The following is a 12,518-nucleotide window of genomic DNA, read 5'->3' as shown; positions in this document are numbered from 1 at the left end:
TGTGCAACTGGACAACATGAGTTGTATTTATTCTATATAGACGTATATAAAAAATGCTATGCACAGTGGTGCTAAATGCTCATGTTAGCATGGCAACATGCTCACAATTCCAATGATAACATGCTGTTGTTTAGCGGGTAAAATGTCTACCATGGTCATCATCTTAGTTTAGTATTTTAGTTTAGCACTAAAGACAAAGTGGAGTTTGATGCTGTCATTAGTTTTGAAGGTATTGGACAATTAAATTGGCTTGCTAGTGGCACTAGATTAAAAGTCAGGTGATCACGAAATTGATAACAATTCGTCCTGAATGAGATATGATTGTCTGTATAAAATACGATGGCACCTATTCAGTAGTTTTCAGGACATTACCAAAAATGTCAACACTGCCATCTCTAGAGCCTTCAAAAATGTAATATTTGTCCGCCGTGATACTTTGATACTGCTTCCCCAGAGAAGTTGAAACTTTTTGGAGTCTTTTTCTCTGCAGTGCGGGGGTCAGATGGTGGTTCTCCAATAAGATGACGATTCTGCTAAGTGAGAAAACAGGACAGCCAGTATGAGTTTGAAGCTCCTGCTAGTTACACATCTGTCTCCTCCAGGTGTCATGCTGGTTTCTCATCATAGAACAGTTGTGGGTTTCACCCACCCACACTTTACTGGAATATTCAAGAGATGTCTGTTATATCTCCACAGAACTTATTTAGCCTTTTGTGTGAGAGATACTTTGAAAAGAACATCTGCTTGTATATCTGTTCATTTGACAAAGAGATTACAGGGTAAAGCATGACCTGCGAACTAATGATTTACATGAGTGCTTATATTATACTCTAAATAGACTGAACTCCAGTTAGCTTGTCACTCAGAGAAATTATAGCTTTACTGTAATACGCAGGGAGTCTAAAGAGATGTATATTGATGCCACATCCTCTGATATTTCTCTGTATTTATATTTATAATTTATAAAATTATAGAGAGTATACTGTATATTACTTGTATTCAGTTGTTGTCCACTAAAACCAGGTATACCAATTTGCTCAATGTAATGAATTTGACTTTTTCCTATATGTTGTTGTATCATGTTATGGATTTTGTCCACACTGCCTGGTAGATATGGATTTAATGGAATACATGAATCAAAATCATTCTTTGTAAAGGTCAGTATGATCTTTATCACAAAGGATTCCTTTATTCAAATAAAGTAGTCAGCAGTTGGTGTGCAGCATGATAAAGCTCTATATTTTGTATTTTTTTTATTTTATTGTTACCAAGCCTCCGTGAGATTACTTCTCCTAATCCCCAAAACTTTATTTGTAAATATTTGTGTTCATGTAGAGTATATGCACTGCATATACAATATGTCCATGTGTCTTTTTGTGTTCGTGCGTTCATGAATGTAAGGGAGGCCGTCTTGATGACAGTGAAACTTTCCCCGTGGCTCGTGTTTATCTTTTGTCCTCAGTAGCTGTCAGTGTTCATGTGATCCCCTCTGTTTCTTTGACCACTGGACAAACACATTCAGCACTCACTGCCTGTCAGTGTCCCTCTTTTCACCAAGCTGTGGTCTCAGGCATGACTGTTCCGCTCATTAGCATGAGCCACAACCGCTAATGTGACACTTACACTGTCTTCATGTCAGACTACACTGATTCTTTTCTCATATCCTCATATGTGTTTCCTTGTTTTTCAGTTCGTAAATAACTGCCAAGTGAAGTAAAAATTCATACGAACAGTAAACCCTAGCCCCTGCATCACTGCTCCTCTGTAATCTAATACAGTTTTATTGCAATCACTTACTGCATTTCTTCATTGCCATCATAGAGTGTGTGCTCTTTAGTGAAAAAGGGTAATTACTTGAGGGGTGACGTCTAATACTGCTCTCGCCTCGATGAAAGCCTGAGAAGTGGTGTTGTTGTATCAGATGAAAGGGTGCCCTCATGGTGTGACGGTGTGACAGACCTGTGCATGCATAGCTGGTGTGAACAGTGGAAAGTGGATGAAATAATCATACGAGATGGAGAGGAAGCATCAGATAGATAGATAGAGAGGTAGGTAGACATTTAACATTTAGTGTCTCATCAATCATGGTTGTCGCTAGCTCAGTTTGCATCTGGGGGCCTCTTTTTGTTTGTCCTGCCACTTTGATCCATTGTTGTGGTTGCATTTTGGTTGCTGAGCTCCATCAGACAGAGCAGTGATGTAGGCTTGGCCGAAGGACGGAGGTTTCACATGACTACGGTTTTGTCTGTCCAACACGAGAGGCTGTGGCCATTATGCAGCACAAAGCGTGCAGATGCAGAGCAGGTAATGTGATTAACCTTGCTACTGCTTCAAAGTGGTTGTCAACACGTGGCATGTCTGATTCAGTCCAACACTGTGCTGATCATCTAGAAAATCTATTTATTACACCTTAAAAACACTGGGTCAAGTTAGTTTCAGGTTATGTGGGCTTTGGGTATTTATATTAAGTTTTCTAATGCAGAAGAAAAATTACCCAAATATTACTTCATATAGCTGACCAGGTAACTGGTTTGTTTTAACCACCACTGGATTATTATTATTCGGGTCCTTCCTGTTATGCAGTAACATATATATATTCCCATGACTTACTTCATATATTCTTTAAAATGTGTCAAATATTTATAACATTGTCTTTTTTTGTTTATACTTTTTGTTATACATCTTTTTGGTACATATGCTCAATTATGTCCCCAATGCATAGTAATCAACTTCTACTATAAGCCATAAAATACTCAAAAAAGTCTTTAATTAAATACTCGTTAGTTCAGCCCAACAATGAATATCAGTTTGATAATTTTATAGCATGCATACATTTGCCATATCGTGATACATTTTCATATGGGAAAAACATCCTTAAGAAGCCCAAACTCAAACTATGAAAAAAACAGACTTACAGTAATAAAAAGAAAAACAAATTCAGACCAAAATTTAATCCTGGCGTTGTCTCTCAGACCGAATTTCACAGATGGTCATTTAATGCAGCAGTGATCTCAGACCTAATAGTCCACAAACTTAGTACTTCTGTGTGTCCTGAGTAAAGCTAAACTAATGTCCTGCTTGTTCCCACATGGACCAACATGATTTACACATCATGCCTGCTTGTTTATTAGCTGTGACAAACTGCCACTCACAGTGCATTAGCTAAATGTGTCTTTATATGGTGACCTTTACACCAGGCACATCATGTTAATTAGTCTGTGTGAAGTGTGGCAGTTGACTGAGGGTTGCCACAGTTATTTTCACATTCTGTTGATGTGATAATATTACATTTCACTGCATCTTTATATGTGATGCTTGCCTTTTATTCCCCCGTCACTGAGCTGTGATGGAGATCAGCTACTAAAATAGTGAATCATGAGTATTTTCAATAGTATTCTACTTTATACTTAATTTCAGAGGGAAACTGATTTACTCCACTATGTTTATCTGATGGCTGTAGGTACTTTGCAGAATAAGCTTTTAGATGATCTGAACAGCTGCTTACACATTAATGCATCAGTAATAATATAATATAATATATAGAAAATAGTGTGGCTGAAACTAGTGTCTATTTTTTCAGTTAATCAAATAATTGTTTAGTCTGTAAACATGTCACAAAATAGTGGGGAAAAATCCATTACAGAGCATTAGGTGACATCTTAAAGTATTTGTTTGTTCCAACCAGCGTTATGTTTTGTGATAATAGTTCTGTAGTTTTCCATAAGTAACTATCTGAAGAAATGTTGCATGTACTGAGTACTTTTACATTGCGGTTTTGCTACTTTTACTTTGGGTTTGACTACATCTTCCAACACTGCTGTACGTACTAGAGTTAGCTTTAGATTCATAAGATCCTTAAACGCTGACAATCCATCACTCTCTGTAAGGGTAAGATTTGAATTATTTAAACATGTGGTCTCAACTCTGTGCAGACCAATGTATGTCCTCCAGTCTGTCTGTCAATTGCGTTCGCTTATGATGAGAACACTTCTGTGCAGCTTTTGTTATTACATCCCATATTCTGCTACGTGAAGATGGAAAAACTAATCCCTCTAAATAACCTAATGCATTTTTCAGTGAGACAGAGCTAAAAGGCTTTTAAATGGCTTGCCTCTTAAAGCCATCTTTCTCTCCACCCTCTCTCCTCCTGACCCCATCTCCACCCCTTCTGCTCTTAGTAAAGGGAATGTTCCTGGTACTCCAGCCTTAGCGTGCACTGGCCAGTCTGCAGCGAAATGGGCTCAGAGGAGCACAGTTCAGCCATGTCGCAGAAGATGTCACGCAGCAACAGCAGCTCCTCGTCCAAACTCGACAGCCGCCAGGTAACGCACAACAGCGATGACACTGTAGGACTCAAAAGTTTTAACTATTTGCTTCTCCACATTCTTTTTTTCTGATTGTTCAATTTGGGTATTGTGTAACTGCCAGGGATTTCTCTGTGCTATGGGAGGAGAATGACCTGACAGTAAATGCCTACAAACTTCTGCTAATAGGCCCTGCGGTTTTCTCAGATGTTCTTGCTAGGCTCTAATTGGCTCTTCATAAATGCAAGCTGGAGGAGACAGGCTCATCTGAGTCTCTCTTTGCATTTTATATCTTCAACAGCAAGGACCCAATGCTGCCAACTTGAGAAAGACGTTTTCCCTGCCTCAGTCTCAGACCTTTAAAGTCCTCTAAGTTACTAAAATGCTAATTTGCAACAATTCCCTCGAAAGTATAGTTCTCTCACACACATAATAGTGAAGATAATAGCACCATGTACAAACTGTTGTTGCATTTGCCCTAAGTGTTTATCTTCAGGCAGCAGACTCATACATTTTTTTATTACACGCAACAGCTTTGGAAATGAAATCCTGCCCACAGGATACACAGACACTAGTGGCCCATCACTTTAGAGTAACAACAAATACAGGGACTGAAAAAGTGTTTTAATTAAATTAATAAGTAAATATTGACTCAAATGGCTGTTTTAAACCTCATAAGCGTGAGATGTGCTTGGATCTAAGTTTCAGATCATCCATGAAATTGAATTAACATTTCCTCAAAGAAAATCTAAGTTGTATTTGTGGTTTTTGGGTAGTTTTCTCACTCAAATGTGTAAATTTGAGGATTATGTTCAAATTATAAGAACAAAAAATCACTTCAAATCTTTCAATTTTTGCTGAGCAGTTGGTCAGTGCATTAGAAGAATAGTTCAACATTTTGGGAAATATGCTTGTTCACTTTCTGGCAAAAAGTTAGGTGAGAAGATTGATACCACTCTCAAATATGAGTGGCATCAATTTTCTCATCTAAATCTCTCAGCAAGAGAGCAAATTTCCCAAAATGAACATGGGTGATAGTTATAGTTAGTAATGTAGGTTCATGTTTTAGTTTTGCAAGGACATGGCTCCTTCCTCACACGCAATGGTTTTAAAGCTGCAGCAGGACATACACTATATTGGACAACTTTGGAAACATTGTTGATTAACAATGTTCTTATGCTGAGAGCTCTCCCTGTAGCATGTCATGTCTTCTTCAGTCATATTTCTACTTTATCTCTGAAAGTCTCCCTTGACCTTGAAGGAAAATGCCCAGGCAGTGTGTGACATGAATCACTGTGTGACTGTGTCAGTGGGAGCTGTGACGAGCACTCAGGGAGAGTGAAAGAACAATCCACAAGCTCTCCATCCCCCCAAACCCCTACAGAAATGAGGGTTTGTTTTAGACAGCCTCACCTCCAGCAGTCAGCCTCTCTGACTGATGCAGTTTGTTAAGCCAGCACTATTATACACTGGAACATTCAGGGACAACAAACACATTCACCTCAAACCTCTGCCAAGAACCCAAAGTCTCTCTGGATAGCTGTATTATGAACGTAATTTGTGCTTGAGTTTTTGTCCCACTTGGATAAATGTATTAAGTTTAGGATATGATCCTAAAATACTGCCTTATCAGCATACAATATTTTGTTCCTGCGACAGTAGCCAAATATACAGTGCTGCTCATAAGTATTCATACCCATGCTAAAGTTGACTAAAAAGAGGAATAAAAAATCATCCATGAAATAATTGTCCTTAAAAAATAAAGGAAGAACATTTATTTATTTACAATACATTATTCATTCACAAAACAATTGGTGTCCTTAAAAGGTAGGTTTTTTCCCTCATTTTTTTAATTAAGGCATTAAGATCAATTTCCAAAAGATTAAAGATTAAAATTCTCTTTTGTTATTTTTGTCTTTACTGACAGTTTGACAATGAATAGACAGGAAGAGATTGAGATAGAGGGGTTTCATATGCAACAAAGGTCCCTCAGCTGGAATCACACCAGGAACATTGTGGTTATATGGTTAGCATCTTAAACATGAGGTCAACAGGATGTACCCTTGACCATTTAAAAAAATAAATATTGTTACTCTCCAACTTCAGATAAGTGCAATGCTGAATTGCTGGAGTCATTTATGGAGCACAAATGCAAAACATTCACTGGTTCCAGCTATCCAAACATGATGCTTTGCTGAATTTCTCTGTTCTATATCATTATACATAGAATACAGTGCTGCTCATAAGTATTCATACCCATGCTAAAGTTGACTAAAAAGAGGAATAAAAAAATCATCTTTTGGAAATTGATCTTAATGCCTTAATTAAAAAAATGAGGAAAAAACCTACCTTTTAAGGACACCAATTGTTTTGTGAATGAATAATGTATTGTAAATAAATAAATGTTCTTCCTTTATTTTTAAAGGACAATTATTTCATGGATCCAGGATACTATGCATCCTGATAAAGTTCCCTTGGCCTTTGGAATTAAAATAGCCCCACATCATCACATACCCTTCACCATACCTAGAGATTGGCATGGTTTTATTTTAGTTAGCCCAATAGCTGGTTTGATTTGCATTGATATGGATCTTATCTCAGTTAGCTATTAGACTAACTGAAATAAAACCATGCCAGTCTCTGTCTCTTAATTCCAAAGGCCAAGGGAACTTAATCAGGATGCATAGTATCCTGGATCCATGAAATAACTGGTCTTTAAAAATAAAAATCTGCCTGCCTCTATGGGAATTTAACATAGGGGTATGTATAATTATGGCCCCTGTATTTTAAGGAAGAACATTTATTTATTTACAATAAATTATTCATTCACAAAAAAAATTGGTGTCCTTAAAAGGTAGGTTTTTTCCTCATTTTTTTAATTAAGGCATTAAGATCAATTTCCAAAAGATGATTTTTTTATTCCTCTTTTTAGTCAACTTTAGCATGGGTATGAATACTTATGAGCAGCACTGTATTCTATGTATAATGATATAGAACAGAGAAATTCAGCAAAGCATCATGTTTGGATAGCTGGAACCAGTGAATGTTTTGCATTTGTGCTCCATAAATGACTCCAGCAATTCAGCATTGCACTTATCTGAAGTTGGAGAGTAACAATATTTATTTTTTTAAATGGTCAAGGGTACATCCTGTTGACCTCATGTTTAAGATGCTAACCATATAACCACAATGTTCCTGGTGTGATTCCAGCTGGGGACCTTTGTTGCATATGAAACCCCCCTCTATCTCAATCTCTTCCTGTCTATTCATTGTCAAACTGTCAATAAAGACAAAAATAACAAAAGAGAATTTTAAATTGAAGCAGCACAGAATATTCTGACTTTTATTCCCCAATATGGGTCAAGCTAAAAAAAAAACACAGCATCCTAGATTCCCCTCAGTGCAACTCAATAGTGTTTTTTATTTGACCCTCCCACGTTCCTATGAAAGTTGCTCATTGGGCGTATACACTGAAAAAGCATTCAGATGCAAAATTGGTTGACTTCCTGCTTGCTGTTGCTCTTTTTCTAGTGATTGTGAATGGAGAAAACGTATTTTTGAGCATGTGTGCATCACGTGATACTGCAATACCGACTGTGGCCACTATGTCAAAATCACCCCACAGCCCAGCACTGCACCTGGGTGCCTGTTCTAACCTAGTAAATGTCCCTACCTTTTCTAGCTACACGCCCCCAGTTTCTGTTAAACATTTATAACCTCCCAGCCCAAGTCAAGATAACCCTGATGACATCCTCAAGTATTACTACAGTAATGTAAACTAAAATAATATAAACCACAAGTGATGCAATATTCTCTGTGTCCACAAAGATGTTACAAATCCCTCTCTTTATGCTGCCTTCCCAGAATCGTCACCACTGAAGTACATGACAGAGCTATCTGGATTAGTCTATGATGAAATATCACCTTAATCTCTGTATTTGCAGGGGGATTTGGTTTTCAGCATTCTAATCTCAGTCAGGAAATGATTATTGTGAAGAGTTGAGATTAGACAGGTAAGCTAATTTTGTAAATGGGACCATGAGGTGAAAGTAATGTGTAAAGTTGTGGACAACAAACCTCATAGGGCTGCATTTTCCCTTCAGCAAGTCAGTCTTCTCCCACTCCAACAGTTTTTTCACTGACTGATTTACATTGAAGGAAAGACTGAAAATGTAAACAGCCACAAATTGCTTTATGGTTTTGACTTAGGCATTGACTCTGTTGTGTCGTTAGTTTTATGTTACCAAACCTTACTGCAACTTTGATCTGCATGTGTGTGCACAAGAGTGTCTGCTAACGGGTATCTATCATCTCAGAGTTCTAACCATCTGTGCCCACAGGACAGCTGGGAAATAGTGGAGGGTCTGCGTGGAGGCTTCAGTAATGTCCTGGAGCCCCAGAAACAAGAGGGCTACATGTTAAAGAGGAGGAAGTGGCCCATGAAGGGCTGGCATAAGGTATAATCAACCACCTCCGAGGTCCTTAAACGACCCACGTTACCTAGCACTTACTCATCTCTTAGAGTGATGGACTCCATGACATATTTACATGTACTTGACAACTGAACGTCATTTCCATTTCCCAGTTTTACCCAGGATCCTTTTCCAAAAAATCTGCTGAGATGACTCATTTGTGTTTTAAACTAATTGATTTCGCCCACAGAGGAGTCACATGTGACCTGTGTCAGTGACTGTTTACACTCTGTCTAAAAGCTTTCACTGGGATGATACGACCTACTAGCTGCATTAGCTGATGGCATGCAGGTTAATAGAGCTGTATACATTTAGTATTGACTTACAGTCAGAGCATTTCAGGTATTTGTGCTTTCAACAGAGCACCAAGAGTCACATTTAAAAAGAGAGTGGAGGAGAATGATTGCAAAGTGAGGGAAAGAGTAGTAAAGGCAGACAAGATGCAAGGCAAGAGCCTGGGATGACAAACATTTCACTGCAGAGACATTAACAACATTCATTAACAAGAGGCAGACTCTGTCATCATCATAGAGTCATGACAGTGATTTCAGACTTGCTGTCAGGGATATTTCATATCATTCCAGCTGCATCTCATCCGCTCATTGTCCTCCCTTCTCTCTACAGAGATATTTCTTCCTGGACAAGGGCATCCTGAAGTATGGCAAGTGCAGTGCAGATGTGAGTACAAAAGCCTGCTGGCTGCATGCTATGTGGTTACAGAAGATGACAAAGGACACTTTGTGTCTTGTGGTACTGCTGCCTGTCTTTCCCAGAATATATGCATATATATATATATATGCATATATATATATGTATGTATGTGTGTGTGTATATGTGCCTGTAGACACAAAAGGCCCTCATTCCCTCACAATCTCATTGTCATTGATAGGAATCACACCGTGCACTTTACCTGCCAATCTCACATAATTATGTATCAGCCATGCAGAGGCTCTGCTTGGCCAGGGCGGCCAGAGCCAATAAAAGGATTATAAGAGTAATAGGGAATTTTAAAACTGAACAGTATCCCGTTGCATTTGTATTAAGTCAAGTCAAAAATATTCATAACACTGTGTGTTGACTTTGCCTTGCAGATTGAGAAAGGGAAACTGCATGGCTGCATTGACGTGGGTCTCTCAGTCATGGCCATTAAGAAGAAAGCCAAGTGCATCGATCTTGATGCTGAGGAAAACATCTATCACCTGAAGGTAAACCGCAAGGCTAATGAATGTAAAGTATTCCCTACAGATTTACAGAAAGTGATGTTAAACATGGATTATTCAGATTATTCCCTTTTGATTCCTGGAATCTTTTGATTTTGATTCTAAAAACTTTAGAATGATCTTATGTGTTGTATATGTGGGTGAGGGAGAATTACAGTACCTGTGTGTGTTTTCTCACCTTCACGCCTCCGTCGTCTTACTTGTCCTTGAGTTGATTTCTGATATCTGCTCTGCAGATTAAGTCACATGAGCTGTTTGATGAATGGGTTTCCAAGCTGCGTCACCATCGGCTCTATCGGCAAAATGAGATTGCCATGTACCCTACTGAGAAGTCCTTCTACTATCCCCACTACTCCTCCCCCAACTCTCCGAGCATGGCGGAGACTGCCTCTATCAGAAAGGTATACCGGTGCACACTGTTACTGGAAACGTTGTGGTCTATTTAAGATGGTAATTCACTAAATGCTTTCAGCTCTGCTTCTACGCAAATTGTTATTGGACTGACCTTTGGGTCTGTTTGCTCTTTCAGTGCATGTCTATACGAAGGCAGTCCACAGTGCATTCTGCAGGAGCCTTCCCTTTAAGCTGCAACAGCCAGGCCAAAGTAGCTGCCTGGCTCCAGTCGTCTGACGACATGGACAAGTGCTCCAAAGGTGAGGCAGTAGAACTGACTCTCATGATTTGTCAAAGTTTCTCCACACTCAGTAGTATTCTAAAGCACTTCTTAATACCATTTTATGTGACTTCCCTCCTGCCTCTTGGTTTCTAAGCAAGATGATAAAATGTAAAGATCCGATTTGGCTGAGAGCTAAAAACCATTGGTTACATTTTATTGTTATTTCCATCCACTTATTTATTTAGTGTGCCTGAAGGTTTGTGATCTATTTAGAGCCTGCTATTACAGTAAAGTTGCCATTGAGATTAAAAGAGGCAGGTGATCTAACCTTGATCAGTCCAACTTTTTAATTTGTCAAATGCTTCAGTTAATACTAATACAGCTGTCTGCCTGTTGTCTTATTTGCAGGTAAGATAGGACTGGCATGGTGTTGTTGTTTATAAAGAAAGAAAGCTGTTGATTATATAAAAACGGTATGTCTCAGTTTTCATTCATTGGGATTCTGATGATGTGTCAACATTTGCCTCTGCTACTTAGTGAGAAGTTTTGCTTTTCTAAACTAGAAAGTTGGAAAATGTACACAATAATCCACCTTTTTAAGTGAGTGACTTGTGTGTGCTTGTCCCTATGAACATACAAGTCTTGGGTGTCACTGACACCATGGATGGTAGGTTAGGAAACATCAGCCATTTGTACAGTATGTACATGGAGAAGTCCTTACTGGCCAAACCGGCGCATGCAAGTGTTTCTGCGCTGCTCCTTTCTGATTCCTTTTCTCTTTCTTTTACCCTCTTCCCACTTCTTAACCTTCTTATCTCAATGCTGATCTTTTTCCTCCTCTCAACAGACTTGTCAGTCTGTGAATCCTACCTGCTCGACCTCAACCACCTGCTTCAGAGTATGGAAGTCTTGCACCGTACCTATTCTGCTCCATCTATCCAAGCACTGCAGGTCAGCACTTTATTCCTGATTCATTTCACCTTTAATTGCAAGGTCATGCTGAATCACATCCAAAATACTAGATGACTCAGATTATTATACAGTGTAACTTGTCTTAATTCGTCTTTTATCATTTCTCTCCACCAATAGTTTTTGTTGCCCTCAAGTCATTTGCTACTAAATATAGAATACTCTCTGTCTCGGCCATCAGTATCTTTCTTTGTGTTCACTAGGCAGCTACATTTGACAGCCCCAAGAAGGAAAAGAGACTACCAAAGAAATGGCGCTGTAAAAACTACAACAAAGATGTCAAAACAACTCTGCAGGTAAATATTGTGACAGTGTGATCATATTTTATATTTTTTTTAGAATTAGTCCCTCCAAACTCTACTTCTCCTGCTCTACTGTAGGTACCCAGCTGCATCTCCTCTGGCTCTATCCGCCTGCACGCTTCTAACCCTAACCTCTCCACCGCTGCACTCGCCAATGATAAGGCTGACACTGAATCCCTGGATTCCACTTTTGACGTGGCCAAGCTTCAAGAGGACTTCTGCCGCGTTGCCACCAACTGTGAGTAAAATATTATGAGCTGATATTTTTACAAACTGAGAAAAACTCCACAAGTGCACATAAATCCGTCTGCTGTCTTATTTGCATCTAAGACAGGACTGGCATGGTGTTGTTGTTTATAACAAATTAATGTGACAATGGTGCAGCCATGGCAGCTGTTGATTACTGATAAACTGTTTACATTCTTTAGAAGTCTGATGATGTGCCCTGTCAGTATGTCCACTAGCCGTTGCTTAGTGAGTACTTTACATTTTCTAAACCACAAAGCTTGGAAAATAGGGGGTCTTAATTAGTTTTCTGCTACTTCTCGTTGAAAACTTATATTCAGACACCTGATGCTTAACATCATGGCATAATGAGAATGATTTATGTTTTACATAATGGCATTACAATTCCC

The 12,518-nt window shown here is 38.8% G+C and overlaps 1 protein-coding gene across 2 annotated transcripts in view; it reads left to right on the top strand.

Moving 5' to 3' along the window:
- The window catches only part of osbpl3b (oxysterol binding protein-like 3b), a 31,018-nt gene that overhangs the window by 9,743 nt on the left and 8,757 nt on the right, over positions 1–12,518 (top strand). For both annotated transcript variants that reach the window (XM_078253124.1, XM_078253122.1), the window contains exons 2-10: positions 4,179–4,322; positions 8,645–8,761; positions 9,401–9,454; positions 9,868–9,981; positions 10,233–10,397; positions 10,526–10,649; positions 11,460–11,563; positions 11,785–11,877; positions 11,962–12,121. In XM_078253124.1, the coding sequence (XP_078109250.1) occupies positions 4,236–4,322; positions 8,645–8,761; positions 9,401–9,454; positions 9,868–9,981; positions 10,233–10,397; positions 10,526–10,649; positions 11,460–11,563; positions 11,785–11,877; positions 11,962–12,121 (1,018 nt within the window). In that variant the 5' untranslated portion in view covers positions 4,179–4,235. The remainder of the gene's footprint in view (positions 1–4,178; positions 4,323–8,644; positions 8,762–9,400; positions 9,455–9,867; positions 9,982–10,232; positions 10,398–10,525; positions 10,650–11,459; positions 11,564–11,784; positions 11,878–11,961; positions 12,122–12,518) is intronic.

Source organism: Sander vitreus, chromosome 6, assembly GCF_031162955.1.
Source record: "Sander vitreus isolate 19-12246 chromosome 6, sanVit1, whole genome shotgun sequence".
Lineage (NCBI taxonomy): Eukaryota > Metazoa > Chordata > Actinopteri > Perciformes > Percidae > Sander > Sander vitreus.
Note: the sequence above shows the minus strand (reverse complement) of the source record. Positions and strands in the feature narration are given on the sequence as shown.